The sequence below is a fragment of the Gallinula chloropus genome (assembly GCF_964237585.1).
Source record: "Gallinula chloropus genome assembly, chromosome: 2".
NCBI lineage: Eukaryota > Metazoa > Chordata > Aves > Gruiformes > Rallidae > Gallinula > Gallinula chloropus.
Window position 1 is genome coordinate 20437311 of NC_140086.1, and position 17093 is coordinate 20454403.

At 37.2% G+C, this 17093-nt stretch overlaps 1 protein-coding gene across 1 annotated transcript in view; it reads left to right on the forward strand.

The window, feature by feature from the left end:
- Positions 1 to 17093, forward strand: part of ANGPT1 (angiopoietin 1) — a gene marked incomplete at both ends in the record, with an annotated part of 154620 nt that overhangs the window by 57823 nt on the left and 79704 nt on the right. The window contains 2 exons of the mRNA XM_084280518.1: positions 12568 to 12723; positions 15646 to 15767. Coding sequence (XP_084136644.1) covers positions 12568 to 12723; positions 15646 to 15767 — 278 coding nt within the window. The remainder of the gene's footprint in view (positions 1 to 12567; positions 12724 to 15645; positions 15768 to 17093) is intronic.

Genomic DNA, 17093 nt, shown 5'->3' on the forward strand with positions numbered 1-17093 from the left:
CTCCTGTTGGCTCGGGAAGACATTTTTACCTGTTCTGGAGCTGAAAGTCAAAAAGAAAAGTGAAGTTTCAGGGATGAAAGTTAAATCCTAGCCAAACTGAGGTTAATTGCAAAACCTCCTTTGACTTTCTGATGTCAGGATCCCAGGTTTTCTCTAACCTTCCCGTGTCATCCTAGTAGAGGATCATACTTTTTTTTCCACACATAAATCTGTATGTGTCCTAACCCTGCAAAATTTGACCTCGTGCAAAATGAAACCACAGAGATACCTGTATGGGAAGAAATGGATCCAGATTGAGAGAAGGATATCTCAATGTGGAATCAGGAGGTTCCCGGCCTGTTACCTCACAGATCTGTATGCCTCTGTTGACTCTGATACTCTCGTCTCCCCCCAACCCGATCAGACCTTCAGGCATGACATAAAGTTAATGCTGTTCCCATCAGCATCAATAACAGGGATGAAAATCTTGTGTTTTGAAAAGGAGATCACCTGGCCAGAATGCTCATTCCTGCCTATAGCACTGCTTGTGTTTAGGTTTTCTGTGCTCTGGGCACAGCTTTGCAAGCAGGGGAGGTGTTCTGCTATGCTTTCTAGTAACTGATAGTTTGCTTGGGTCCTCTAGGAGCAACAGATATGAGTGCGATTAGAGTCATAGTCACAGCATTCTTTTAGTGCCTGACAAGATTTTTCATCTGTTTTCAGTACTGAGGAAATTGCCATGCTATAATGTTCTGACTACAGGGCATGAATGTTACTGCCAGCTAATGGGCAGAATGTATAACTATTAACAGGAGTGTGACCTACGTCTCAGCAAAACAGCTGCCAAAGTTTCTTACGGATTCACAAGCAGTTTGTTCTCTACTATTATAGTACAAAGTGTGATAGATAGGAGCATTATTGAAGTCAATTCTTCTTTTGGTTGAATAGCTGTAGTCATGAGAAATGTTATCTTAATTCCTGTATGTTCTGCACATGTGGTTAAACTAATGACCTGAAAGTCAGCATTTATGTACAGTAACTACAAAGTCAGTACAACAGATATTTTTTGTTACCCCTGAGGGAGAAGAACAGTACCACATGCATATGGTTATGAAAATGAGGTTGAACTAAAATCCTGATTCTGAATACTTGATAGTTGAGGAATATCTGTTTTTGATTTCAGGCCCTGGTCATCTCTGATTCTGAAGTTACAGCATGTTTTAAAGGCCTGGGATATTTTCCTTTTATTTAATAGTGCAGTTATTCCAATATGTTGGTTTATTCAATGTATTTTTGATTACATTGTAAATGCTTCTGAGTTATTACAAAACCACTCTACTGTATGCAGTTTTACTTGGCAAGAAAACATTAGTCTTACTGTTATACATGACCTACTTGGGATTTATTGTAAAATTAAAAGAATTACAGAAGAAAGGTTGAGAAAGAAAAACCCATGATAAATGCTAAGAATTCATACAAGATCTGAGTGAAGAATGGACTTGAAATAACTGGTGTGTCTCATCTTTGATTCATGTCTCCATATTTTCACTACATTAATCATGCAAAAAGGACTGTCAGTTTGTATTTGTGAACTGTGAAGCTCTGTCAGGGCAAGGGCCAGTACATGTTCTTGGATTACAAATCGGAAATTACTGTGATCGTTATCACTTTGGGCACAGGGACACTGTGTGGAAATGTGCAAGTGAAAGTAGCAACTTAATCAGTGAGAGTTGAGTCTGACAGACACCCAGCCGCCTCACTGGGAATGCAGGAGCAGCCACAGGTACCAGTATGCCAGGCAGCTTAGTTCTCTGACCACTGCAAAGATATTCATATTTGGATTATCAGAAGGATACATCTAAACAGTGTCTTGATATTAAAAAAAAATAATAAAAAGCTATTCCACTTCACTTTTAGAATAATTATTTGAATGTGTGTTTAACATGCACGAATCTTAAACCACTCACATCTAGCTGTATTTAAACTCAGTGCTGAGCGTGATATTTGCAAATACCTGCCTAGTGGCATCTGTTTTCCCTTGTGAAAACATACACACTTTCAAATTGCTTCATGCAAACTGCCTACCTCTATACTTTGCAATCCATTTTTAACATATACATCTCTTCCTCAGTCTATCATTTGCTACATCTGCTCCTCTGCATGTGTGCTTACCCACATACATGATTGCTTGTTCATCTATTTATTTGTCCGATCTTTGTTACCAACAGCAGTAGGAATTGTGCATCAGCCAGTTAGTTGGCAGATATGAAATCGTAGGCTGAAATCTTCCCCACTTTAGCTCATGATTTCGCGAAATACAAAGGAATGCCATGCAATAACGTTGACTTTCAGGAAGAGCTATGATTGTGATAAACTGCAGCAGGAGAGAGTCATTTTGCCAGGTCCTGGATAAAATTTGTTCCCTCTTTACGGTGACTGAAGTGCAGGAATATCTTCAAAAGATTTAAATTTTCAGATTTTCCCTAAACTCATTTGGATTGGTTTTTATTCCACAGAATTAAAGAAGATATTTTCAATTCAGTATTCTTGATGGTACTACTGAGTTTGTGCTCAGTGTTAAGTACAGAACAACTGGAGTCTACTCCTCAGCATTGCAACTCCAGTACAATTCCTTTAGTATTATCATTTCCATTTGGAAATTGCCAGTACCCAAACTCTCTAGAGAAACCTGCAGGTTTACATTTCTCACCCAGAGGCTGCAGAATTAAAGAAATAAACTTAGGCCAGGGAATTGATAATCATGTCATATCCCAAGTCTCACTCCAGCAACTGGGAATGAAGGAGATTGTAATTAGCACACTTTTACATAAAGGAAATCTGTGACTACTCCCTTTCAATATCCCCAGAAGAATTCAATGAAAAGAAAGTCCAGAATTGTATTCATATGCTTTGGCTGCTCTCATATTTCCTATAAAAAGGTCTTATCTATCTATACAATTTTTAAAGCCATAAAAGGATATATATCTTGAACTATGCCATTTCAGATAAACCAAGGCACTTTTATCTTACCAAGTCTCATAGTCTTTTCTGCAAGCTAATTTGAGCACCTGTTGTTATATAACTTTGTATCTTTACACGGCTGCTTCTAAACCAGGGATTTTATAATCTACTTAGTGGAATTAACTCATCCTTAGTTTACATATACATATATATATATTACATGCATTTGTAAATATATGTATATGTATACTAAATACATGACAGTTTCTGCCTGAATTTTTTAAACATTTCTTATTTTAATAGTTATTGGAAGGAACTATTTGGAGACATATTCAGGTATTTTAATTAACTGTTTGCCATGTATTCAAGCAATCAGTTTCATCAGCACACAAAGAAACCACATTCTCTGGGGTTGCACATATTTTGGCAGGATCTTCTCCCCACTATGGAGAGTTACACTTTCATTATAATGCTGAGAATTATAGGTATGTCTGGACACACTTAATGATTACATATATAGAATTTCAGGAATAGAAAGAAAGGTGTTAGTTTGTACTAGTATTTAAATTTTAATAGTGCTGTGGGAAACTGAAGTTGTTAATTTACTGCTACAGATATTTCTGTAAATTTAATTTATTTGTGCCTTAAAATTATAAAGTGATTCTAGCAGAGATGTATCACTATCATTTTTTAATGTCTGTAGTAAAACTAAAGTAAACAATGTCATTTATTCAGAACATATATATCATTAAACCACTTGTGCCCAGTTTATTGTAAGAAAAGAACCATAAATATAGACAAACTTTATAGGACACAAATTAATATTTCTGTCTACCTACATTTATAACCCATAATTTAACGGAGTTACTATGCATTTAATCTTGTAAATCTATGCACATAAATGCTGTGTGTGAGAACATATAAACCCTTGTCTAGATATTAATTGCTGATATACTGAAGTAGCTCAGTGAATTTCAGGCCTCCATTTCCCTGGGTTTGGGGTGGGAATGGGTTTTATAGCACATACAGGTTTTTGTCTTTGCTGTATTAGGTAGCAGTGGAAAAGTGTTGAAGCCAAATGCTGAAAACGAGACATGAAGCAAAATGAAATAATATTTAACACCATTAGGTGAGGGGAAAAAGAGAAGTAAAGAACAGGGTTATTGATTAAAATATTCTAAATCTGCATAGTGTAGGTAGGATTCTTTAAAAAAAATCACTAAATAATACACGCTGAGGTGAGGGACCTCATCTGCTTACAAACACCTTGGCTCCTCAGGTGCTTGTCAAAGGCTTCACTGAGAGAAGCTGGTTAGCAACATGCTCTGCCCTCAAACAGGCCATGATCCATGCTGTGACTGCAGATATGTTCTGTTTCTAGTTTTTCCTGAGTTTTGAGGTAAAGTAAGATTCATAAACACTAATCATGGCCACAAAGATCACTGACCCCTCACTTCATCTGTTTTGGACAAGGCAAAACTTTACCATGGTTCAGTCCCTACCAGGTGTTTGGGGAAACATCATAGGTGTCACAGACAGGCAGTATGTAATAAGATTTAAATTTCTGGTAATGCTGAAACTTTAGGAAGCTTGAATTACACCCTGTCACCTAGCAAATTATATGAGATCACTTCCAGTTTTCCTCACCACTTGGTTATTTATAATAGATGCACACACTTGGAGGATGTAAATACATATTGCACAGATTATGAGTTCCAATGAGTGTTTTAAGACTGGTGGGATGAAGGGAGTGGATGTTTTATGGATTTCTCTGGGTCAAAAGTGAAAATACGTATTTGCCTGAAACAGTGGGACTGATGTTTGGTAGCACAAGGGATCTCTTTACACTCCTATAGCCCCTTTTTTACTAAAATTGCAGTACTTTCAGTGGTTTCAATGCATCTAAGATTCCCATTGATGCTTTCAGAAAAGATCCCAAATTAAGACTGTAGATTATTGGCAGTCAACACAATATAATGTCTTGGGCCTTTAGCTGACTTTGAGACTTTGTATCAGGTGCTGATGAAAACCAGAAGGGTAATCTCCAATGAAGTTAAAACTTACATAGGGAAGATAGGCAAAGGGTATTAAAAAGGAAAATAAATTGTGATTTCTTCATCAGGGAGGATTTAGGATATAGAAGGCAGAGCTCATGGTGATGAATTAAAGAGATTGCCCTTCTGTGATATTTGTACAAGGCACTACAGAAAGCAGAAACTTGTACAAAGACTAGAATGCAATGCAGTTGAGCCTTAATTTCACATTTCTTGGAAAAGTGTTTTCATACACAGAGTACCAATAATAATTTCAAATGTCATAGTGATGAGTGTAAGAAATTAAGCAGAATTAAAAATAGATTAAGTAGTATAATGCTAAGACATTATACTACCTCTTTTAACAAAAATAACAGGCTTCCCAGGTTCACTGAAAGTTTAGCTATAAGCTGGCAGTGCAATATAGCAACCAGAACTATTTATACATTCAAAGATTACATTTTTCAAGAACTGTATGTAATGTAGTGAGGAGATATTTCAGTGAACTAATTTTGACTACAGATCATATGCCCATCTTCAGGAATGAGCCATAAGGTATCCAAATATTCTTTTACACAGAATTTGTTCCAAAATGAGTCATTCTGAAAAGTACTCCCCACCAAAAGTATCTTTGCCAAAGAAAATTACTTAGTTACACACTTGAATAGAGAAATATTTTTTTAAATCCCTCCGGATATTAATTTGTTTAGGGTAAGATGGCAGATGTTGCCTTTTCTACAATTATGCCTTCCCTTTCAGTGTATATTGGGGATGGTTCACATTTGCAATCAACTGTATAACAATAAATTAATTCAGTTTATAGAATGAAGGGGTTTGGAAAGTTAGATCAAGAAAGAAAAATATCAGTCGATGCTGTAACAAAATTTGTAAAGGTTAGTAATAAATTCGACAATACTTTGAACCAGAAATATCCTCAGTTCCCTCAGCCACTCCTCATAATATTTATTCTCCAGTCCCCTCACCAGCCTCATTGCCCTTCTCTGGACATGCTCCAGCACCGGTATATTAATAACTGTAATTAATTACATATTTCCTTTATACAGATTTTGGGTTTTTATCTAGAAGCAGGGAAATCAGTAGAAAATAAGAGCATATTGTTCTGATTTACTTCTTACAAGTAGCTTCCTTATGGGATCATTTAATCACATTTGGTATGATTCTCTGCTATGCTGGTTATTGACTTTATTAAGCCTTCAGTTTACTGAGATCTAATATTCATATAAAGTTGTTGAAATTAACTCAAAGTTTTTAGTGCACTTTTTTTAATAGAATTATAGAATTGTCTTGGTTGGAATGGACCCTTTAGATCATCGAGTCCAACCGTCACCCTAACCTGCCACCCACTACTAAACCATATCACTCAGTACCACATCTAACGGTCTTTTAAATACCACCAGGGATGGAGACTCTGTCACCTCCCTAGGCAGCCTGTTCAAATGCCTAACAACCCTCTATGTGAAGTTTTTCCTAATATCCAGTCTAAATGTCTCCAGGAGTAGCTGGATGTCATTTCCTCTTGTCCTATCACTTGTCACTAGGGAAAAGGTCAGCCCCCACCTCTCCACAACCCCCTTTCAAGTAGTTGTCTAGAGCAATTAAGTCTCCCCTCAACCTCCTCAGTTCCCTCAGCCACTCCTCATAATATTTATTCTCCAGTCCCCTCACCAGCTTCATTGCCCTTATCTGGACATGTTCCAGCACCTGTATGTTAATAACTGTAATTAATTACATATTTCCTTTATACAGATTCTGGGGGTTTTATCTAGAATCAGGCAAGTTTTTAGAGTGATATAAAACTTTGAAAACAAATTGGAAAGGTTTCTTGAAGATGCCTTAGTAGGAAGATCAGATTGAATTATCAAGCCAGTACAATCAATATTTGGCCTAAGTCAACACATTTTATTTGGTATGCCAGATACTTAATGAGGAACTGAAACTCAACCTTACTGTTCCCATAAATTACCCATATATTGTATATTATATTATTGGGCAAGCCTAACTTGGGAAACCTTCTGATACCTTGAAACAAAGAACTCTGTGTTCCCCATGTCTTGGCTTGACTTATGTAGCAAAGACTATTTCTATTCATGTTACAGTACAGTCCTATATAAAAAAATACTTTGCTTCCAGTTTCCCAAAAATTCCAGAGGGATGACATACAGTGTATTCTTCCACCATCATTATCTATTATTGTGAGTACTTTGCTGCATAACATAACAAGGTAGAGAGATGCCAAGCCACCACTGACACAAGCTCAAGTATCCACAAATTGATTTTCAGAGACTTTAGTTTCTAAAGCAGAATAATAGAAATAACTGGAGTGCAATAAAGTGCGGTCATTTTATAGCTACAGAGCTGGTTCACACACTAATTTCTCAGAAGGTTCTGAGGACTGCATCCCTACTACAGTATATTCACACATTCAGAAGCACACTCAGTGACACTCCTCATTTTTTTAATTTGCTCTATATAAATTATTTCCTCCTATTTATATGGTTATATGAGGCTTTTTTTTTTTAACTGACTACCTTCTAAAAGTTTCTTTAGATGAATTTTCCAAACCTTTTCTCAGTCCAGTGGAAATTTTACTACAGGGTTTGATTTCAAATATCAAGTCTGTGAGCTTAGGTCTGAAGTTAAGTAGTAAATAACCTGAGAAGGAAGAAAAAAATAGACCTAGAAATAATAATAAAATACCATATAAGCTTCCTGATTTTTACCTATGTTTGCAAGAACTCCAGTGACAGTGTTTTCACAGTTTTCCCACAGAATCCCTATCAGTATTTTATATCCTATACTATCAGAATACTTTTTCCTCAATATGTAGAAGTTAAACTTCATTTACTGCAGCTTCATGGATGAGGAAAACAAATTACTCTCTTTTTCTTTGCAGTTTTATGTTCTTCCAGATGGTTATTTTCTTATTAGCCTTCTTATTAAAGCTAAACTTCCTTAAGCCTTTCAATTTTCTAGATTTATGACTTTTCTTTGTCTTCCATACACTCTCACAAAATATTATGCATTATTTCTGAATTGCAACATTCAGAACTGAAGACAAAACTGCAGAAACTTTACCCTGATTGCAATCCTACTAAATCTAATTGAGGATAAATTTGGAAAAGTAGTTATCTTCATTGATGGTATATCTACAATTTTTTTGTGGCTGCTGTGTGCTTTCCTAGACATGCTTAAAGCCCAGGTAAGGTTGTTCCATCTCAGGTGCAAATTAGCATGTTGACATTTGGACATTATTCATTGTCTTTAAGGGCCATCTATGCCCATGTTCTATGACTGCCACTGATTACATAAGGTTAGAAAAAGTGGAAAAATATATTCTGGTTGATCTCTACTCCTTGCATCTGTAAAGGATCATTATTGTTAATTTATTGTTTTATCAAAATTTTCTCATTGCAAAACAGTTTAAAGTAGTTGATACTAAAAAAAAAAAAAAGGTAATGTTGGCCTTTTTATCCACAAATAAATTAACTTTTCTTGGTGATAATTACACCAACTGTCACCTTTATACCTGACTTCCCAAGGCAATTCATTAGTGTGGAGAGGAATGACACCCTAGACAAAAAAAATAAAGAACTGAATTTACATTGGCTGTTGAGGTATAGAATTACTAGTACATCTTCAGGTACACAAAGCAAGACATGACAAAACAGCTCTTACACAGTATTACTGATACTTTGCTATTCTATTGTTCCAAATGAATTGCAATGCATGGTTAATGGTAGGACAGGGAGACCAGTCTATTACTGTTTTAACTTACATTCTTGTTCTAAGGCACTGCATGAAAACCTAATGTCATCTGGATATCATAGCTTTTTTTACCATGTAATTACATGGGACCAACATTACTTGATCAAAGTACAAGAAAAAGCTCTTATTTCATTTATAAGCCATCTGCCACAAACTATTATCATTTACTTAGGCCCTAAGTTACAGTTCCATTTTAATAGTTCTATTAGTGTTTGGGTGGTTTCTATGAAGATCGTTCAATAAACACTGTCCAGAAAAAGCTAGATACTTTCAATGCATAATCCTCTGGTATGTTTATTAAACAGTAACACTGAACCTTCTGACAGTTTTATTTCTGAGAATGTTATAACATTGTTATGCATCCCACCGGTAATTCTGCATTACTGAAAACTCCTGTGCAATGTAATGAGTCTTACCAAAAGCAGATGCAGCTGAATTAATAACAGGGACATCAATGCACTATAGAAAGCCATATAATGGGAAGGGAGGGGTGGGATGAGGGGAAAGAATGCAGACAAGAACCTTGTTTCACATGTGCAACAAAAAGTAACTGAAATTAGAAGAAATGGTTATATAAGGACCTGAAAATCCCAAGGTAAAAAGCAAATTCATCTGAAAAGAATACTTCATTATGCATTATACATTTACCTTTTAATGCAAAGTCTCTAGACAAAATAAATTTAACTTATAGGATGAAAGGGCTCTAAAAAAATTACTTAACGCCTTAAATATTCTTGAATTTACTTCTGTGAATAGGTTTGTGTGACTCACATTTTCTGCGAGGCCACCCTGCAAGGATCCTTTTATCACCTGTTAAATAGATGCTATTTCTGTTAACTAACAACAAAGAAAACTCAATCTAAGGTTCAGTACACTTAATATAAAGCCTCCAAAGAAGGGAAGGCTTCAGATCAAACTGAGTGCTTGGCTATAATGAACCCGGTAAATGTTGGTTTCCTGCAATAAAAATAATAGGTAAAATCTTGGCCTATTGAAGTCAATGGGAATTTTGCCATTGATTTTAGCAGGGCCAGTACCACAACCAATAAATCTGCTGAGCAAAGTAAGAGAAATGGGTGAGGGAAGGAAGGGGAATCAATGTAACAGAACCTCTTCGTTATTTCTTGTTCTACCCTCCCTTTCCGGAGTGAATGGCTCCTGATACTCCTGAGAGGTGCTTATAGAAACTATCGTGGCAATTTACCGAACACCAAATATTTACAAAAGCATTTAATGTGTGATTCTGAAGCATTGTTGTTATAATGAGTCAGTCTGAGATTCAACCAGAGACTCTTTTGGGGCTGAGTAACTGAGGGCAATTGCCCAAGACTGGATAATATAGGGAGAGTAGACTACACAATTAGTACAGGTTATCCAATATGCCTCAGTATATGTGTGTGTTTTGTGCTTGTCAAGACCTGCTGTAGCTCCATACAAATGCAGTGAGGTCTTTTAAGTGCAGTCCTTTCTGTAATCTGAAAAAAATAAAAGGAAAATATAACTATTTAAACATAGAAATATGTCTTTTATATTTATATCCCTCTCCCTGTTTCTTTTAATTGATATGAAAATATCCAGTTTCTGATTTCTGATGTATAGTAAATGTAGCCACCATATTTTTGAATGGGTTCACCCAGATATCCGTTACACACAAGCACCACATGGCTCATGTACAGCAAGGCAGCTTCAGAAAGCTACGGACTAACAAATCAAGCTCTGTACAGACACACCACGGACCTGGTATGGTCCCACCTGGAAACAAAAGGCATTGGATGTGAGGAAATGTATGTGTTGGTAGCCCAGCATGGGGATAACTTGAGAGCCCTGTGTTTTACTATGAGGTGAAAGCTGCAGAAGAAATTTGAACTTGTTCATGTGTTTCAGTCTCTGGACCAGATTATGGAAAAGGACAACTATCCAGTTTGTGTAGCTCTTTCATAGGGGTTATTTGTAACCAAGGGATGGGGGGGGTGGGGGTGGGGATAGGAGGAAAAAGGTATTTGTTAGAAAACAAGCAAAGAGGGGCTAAAAATACATTGTCTTATGTTAACGAGATATACAGGCAAAATACTTCTGAACATAAATTCATGGTGTAGGAATGTGAGATCTGTAAAATCCTCCCTGAACTAGATTAATATCTGTAACATTCATCTCACAGTAAAACAGAATAAACTTACACCGGGAGTGGAAAACAGTGAAAACCACTGCAGACACTGTTTCACAATACACAGTTTTCCTTGGCTATTAAATCTCATTTTAATACTTATCCGAGTATTCAACAATATTTTTTTCCCAGCACAGGTTTCCAGCTCAGAGGTGTTTCCTGGAAATTCAAATAGTTTTGTTTGAAACGGCAGGACATCCACTCTAGTGCAAACAAAATAACAAGTGATTTATGCAGAAAATATTTTCCATTTTACATTGTGGTAGTGTTCTTCCTCTGTAAAAATGTTTATAAAACTAAAAAGAAGTGCACATAAATGAGCAAATTTGTAGACTCAGCTGATATGGCTCATCAGAAAATCTAACAGCAGTTACCCCTAAGCACAGGTATGCTTAGGAATAACAGGGAAGCAGCCTTTCTTATTAATCACACTGTCTATCTGACAACTCCTCCTTTCTTCAATCTCTAAATCAACTCAATCTGGTTCTTAATATTTAGTTGTGTTGTTTACCTTTCACAATAAAACATGCTTACTCTTGCAGAAGCAGGAGCAATGTGATTAAAATTACTAGGTAAAACAGTGGTTGCTTAAGCCTGCAATCTGCTAACCATGAAAAGAACATGATCAGCCACAAAATGAAACTAAGTATCAAATCTTCACTGGGTATAAATTAGCTGCACTCCAGATGATTTCAGTAGAAGGTATTTAAAATAATGTTCTGGCACACCTTTCATTATGTTAATACTTTATGGAGAAGATCAATCAATATGCCAGAATAATGCTTGTGTAAGTAAGAAACAATCTCATCATATTGTAGAATAATCTTGGGTTTCTGGTCTGTTATGGCAGGGTGAGGACCTAGGTAGCTAGAAGGGAATTACCCTACCTACATTAACTAAAACAAATGGAAAAAATAAGTGTCTCTCTCTCTCTCTGGGGTGCCCAATTTAATCAGAGGGTCCTAATTCAGATTCAGTTCAACAGACTGCAAATGCAAGCCAAACAAAATCAAGATAATAAAAGCAAAGGAGTAAAACAGCTTTCTATGTTTTTTTTTCTGGTGAACAACTTCCTTAATTTATTGCCAAGACAGTGTCTCCATTCCTTTACAACCTTTTGGTCACTGAATTAACTGCTGAGTTTGCAAATTCTTTGTGGGGATCTAATTCAGTAAAAAAATCATGTTGTTGAATGACTGTGAGATGGGCACAATCCAGGGGAGGTAGGATAGGGTAGGATCTCTTCCAGGAAGGACTCACGTGTAAGTTATGATGTACAAGTAGGAACCGGTGTTTCCCTGTGGTATGGTTTGCTCTTTTAGGAATTTGTTTTGGAGTTGCCATGACATCTCTACCAAAAATGCTCACACCAACCTCAACAAAGATGAAGGCAGTCAGGTCCTGATCCAGCTCATGCCAGCAGGCTATGATACTTATTAAAACACTGAGACTCTGTGACTGGAAGAAGGTACCCAGATAATCAGGTCCCTACCCTAACAGTCGCAGGGTCAACTGAAACTTGGATTCTCCCTGAAAAAGTTGAAGTTTTCCCTTTTGGCAAGAATGCCAGCTATGCACCCTTATGTCATCAGAATGCCTAAACAGGTGAAAAATACCACAGCTACAACCTTTTTTCTTTTACAGCTTGAGAACTACATTGTGGAAAACATGAAATCGGAGATGGTGCAGCTGCAGCAGAATGCTGTGCAGAACCACACCGCCACCATGCTTGAGATAGGGACCAGCCTCCTCAGCCAGACAGCCGAGCAGACGAGAAAACTCACAGACGTTGAAACCCAGGTATGTTCCCAGAGTGGTTTTGTAACAGCTGTTAATTGCATAGAACTTTTCCCATCCTCTCTCTTAACTAATGCATCACCACACAAAACATTTCAACACAGGACTCCAAGAAACATACACCCTCTTGTTTCTTGGTACCAACAGTGGTGGTGGCTGACCTTTGTTAAATGTTTTTCTTTTGATCTCATTTGGTTGGTGTGTTTAGCTCTGTGTGTGTAAGGAAAGCAGACTGTCCAGGAAACTAAATCAGCATTTGCCTTCAAATAAACAGCCCAGCTACCAACTGTGAATGATACAAGTGTCAAGCTAAATAACAAGCTTCAGGCTGAAGCAGAGCCTTTGATCTCCATTGTTGTTTGCCTCTTAACTACTACAAGAAAGTTTGTTTGTTTTCTGCAAGATGTTTCCAGCTATTTTAAAAGTAGTGTTTGTCTGCAGTTTTTAAACTGTGAAGAGACACAAGCATCAGCTTTCTTTATGAAACACTGTGTATTTGTAATTCCTGTTTAACTGTATAACATCACGTGACTTTAAAGAGCTGTCTCCATGTGATTCCTAGCACTAAAATCACTGTTGTGATACAGGAGTATCACTGTCATAACCCAGAGTACAATTTCATACCTACTATGAAGGGCTTATTACTACCCTTGCCTTTTGAATTCTTTTATCAGTGTAAAATACGTACCAGTTTTCTTTATTTTTCCTGACTTCTACTTGATCTTCATAGCATGTGGTATGCTACCAGCTACACTGAATTTGCTATTCATTTAGGACAGGGAAATTAAAGCACTGCATTTATTTTGTTTGGTTTAGTACTTCTTGAAAGTTCATATTTTCCGTTCTAGTATCCTTAATCATCTTTACAGTATCATTACCAAGTTTTTACATAATCACTTTAGAGTACACTGAGAAACATCAATAAATATGAAAGTCAGATATGTTGTCCTACGTGGGTTACATGCAACTTATTATTTTTTTACATCTTGGTTAATATTCCAGTGTTCATTTATAAATTTTGTGATACCAAATGACAAGAGTTTCTGAAGCACAGTATATTGACTATGAAAATGTTAGGGAAAATCTTTAATTTATTATCAACAGGTTACCTAAATAGAAAGTTAAGGGGTGAAGATCTATGAATTGTAGTATCATATATTCAGTAGAGAAAAAGAAGGTGTAAGAATATTTTGTAAATATCAAAAGACCTACCATAGGCATAAGTGTTGAGTAATTATTCATGGTTTCCTCCTTTAAGCAGGTAAGAGACAAAATGTGTATTACCGCTGTCTCACTTTTTGTTTGAGGAACCACGCTGAGATAGAGGTAACACTGGCATCTGCATTAACGAGTGGATGACTTCCTCGCTCTTCTACACCTAGTGCTGAAGAATTTAGGGGGTGTTAGTGGCAGTGGTTTCTCCTTTGTTGCAGCACTTATTCTGACTTTCAGATCAGTGATGACATTCCCACCTCCTCTCTTTTAGTAGTATGAGAAACTCCTTGTAGTCTCTAGCTCTACCATCAATCAGAAAGGAGTGGTGCAGACAGCTCAAGAAAGTGAAAAGGGACTGCTCTTGGCAGCAATAGAGGTAGCCAACTGCATGGCAGAGTGGTGAAGGTCTGTAGGACACAAGGAGGAGAAAAATGGGACAGGATTTTATTGCCCGTAATAAGTATTTGTACCAGAATAAGGTGGAGTCTGAAGGATTGAATATAGACCCTCCATCTCCTTAAAATCTCACTGACCCCTCCCAGTCCCTTATCCATCTGAAATCCCACTGAATCCCTTTAGGCTTTCTTCTTGACCTAAAGCTCTATTGAATTTTTGTAAGCTGTTCCACAGATATTTCCTCTTTTGAAATTTGTGGATGCTTTCCTGTCTTTTTACCCTTTAACAACCTTTGTAACACACCTTCAATTTCTGCCAGGTCCTTCTGAAACTGGTGATGCCTCCTGGAACTTCTAAATATATCCATCTTGAACAACACTATAGATTCATACTGATAAATTCTAATTTTTTCACCCTCTTTACCCTTGAAAAAGGACAACTCAGGTTGCTCTGTAAATGTCAACAACTTCAAACCAAAATAAGCCACTGGGTTGAGTTTGAGAGCTGTTCCCTTTATGTTCTGTAACAAAATCTTCTCAGCTGTTGCATGCCCACATACCTACAAATACTATTTACATACACTCCTTCAGACTCTACGTAATGAATGCTATCCAAACAAAATCAACCATCAGTAATATTATTGATTTAATTCCAGAAATCATTCTGTTATTTTCACTTTTGAATTTTTGTTGCTAGAATCTATTCTCCTTTATCTAACTAAGTTTCTTCCAGCCTGATGTGCTTAGTAAAACTTGTACTATTGATACAGACCAGTAAAGGGAAAGACAATTGTTTAAAGCAATGTTTAGGATCACTGCCTTCATCCTAAAAATCTGTGTAAGAGTGCAAATAGCGATAACATAAGCAGACACCAGACTTCTGCCAACACTGCAAAACAGAGAACTCAGGGGGACGCTAAAAGTAGGAGCTCTATTTACAAAACAGTGGATGCAACACTTTGGCTTCAGCCCAAGTACGCTTGCACTCTTCTGGTTTAAGCATGCTATGCAGGAACACGCGTTTGAGGGATGCTTCTTGTTCTTTCCATTGAAATGAAGTTTATTTGGCAGTCAACTTTCCTTTTGCTGCTGGCCTAGTGTTACTCTACAGTAAACACAGTGCCAGACTATCAGCTGGTACATATCAGTGTAGCTTGATTGAGTTCATTTGCACCAGCAGTGCAGCTGAGGTTAGAAAAGGATTTAGAAAGAATTTTTGATGAATCATCGAATCAGAATGAAATGGTTGCAGTATGTTGCTATAACAACGTAACCAGGAGAATATAAACATTAATGTTTTTCATTGATCCTTAAGGTACTAAATCAAACATCCAGACTTGAAATTCAGCTACTGGAAAATTCACTGTCAACATACAAGCTAGAAAAACAGCTGCTACAACAGACACACGAAATCCTGAAAATTCATGAGAAAAACAGGTAAGAATGAGTAGTTGGTCTCTTACACGCTTTCTCTGTTCATCACGAAGTGGTCTGTACATTCTTTCTTCTAAGCAACCAATGAAAAACCAAGAAGAAAATGTGGTAAGTGGAAAATATAGGTAATATTTATGAAATGGCTAAAATAGCTAGTGTGAGATCTTACACTGTGTTAGCTCCTGCACGATAAATGCAAGTTGATTTTTACTGCTTTTCATGTGCACTGTAAGTTTACATCTCAGTTTTCTTCATGACAATTTACAGTTCTTGCTACTGAAAATGTAGGGATAACTTGTATGATCGTCTTCAAGTAGAAAAGTATTAATAAATAATGACAATATCTACCTCCTTGATTGCAGAAGAAACAGAAAATCTTCAGTAATTCATCTTTCTAATTTTAATGGATACAAAGATCTAACATATAGAGGAATCTGTCTTTGGACTCAATTGTATGTAGCATATTGGAGCGATGCTCCATTTAAAAAATAATGGTAAATATTAGGTGTTTCTGTTGAAAAAAACTCTGTTTGGCAGCACAGAAACTTTTAAGCAGTGCAGTGAGAGTCAAGAGGTTCCAGTGCTGTCCCTTCCTGTGCCTCTGTGACACAGGGACTCAATACCTGAGGGCACTGGATTTAGCAGTAGCTCAGAGAGTCTGTGTGGTGGGTTGACCATGTCTGGCTGCTGGATACCTACTCATCTGCTTTCTTACTCCCCCATCAACATGAATGAGGGAGAAAATACGATGAAAAGGTTTGTGGTTGAGACAAAACCAAGAGGACCACTTACCACTTAGTCATGAATAAACCAGCATTATTTATTAACAATTAATAACAGCCAGTATAGTGAGAAAAGAAACAAAGCCAAAAAGACCTTTCCCCCTAATTCCCCTTCTTCCCAGGCTCACCTTTGTTCCTGACTCTTCTACTTCCCACCCAAGCAGTGCAGTGGGATGAGGAATAGGGGCTGTGGTCAACCCTTCTTCCTCATGCTCTTTCCCCCTCTACCATGGTACCTTCCCATGGACTGCAGTCCTTCAGGATAAGATTGCTCCAATCTAGGCTCTCCACAGGCTGCAGCTTCCTTCTAGACATCGTCTTCGGCTCCAGGGTAGGGTCCTACACAGGAAATACCTGCTCCTCCATGGTGTCTCCCACAAGGTGCAGGGTAATCCTGATCCAGCAGCCCTTTCCCCCTTCTTCTTTGACCTTGGTATCTGCAGCACTATTTCTCTCACTTTTTTTCCCTTCACGCTGTCATATAGTGTCTTTACCCCTTCTTCAATATGTCATCAGAGAGGCATTGCTTCCATGACTGAGGTGCTGA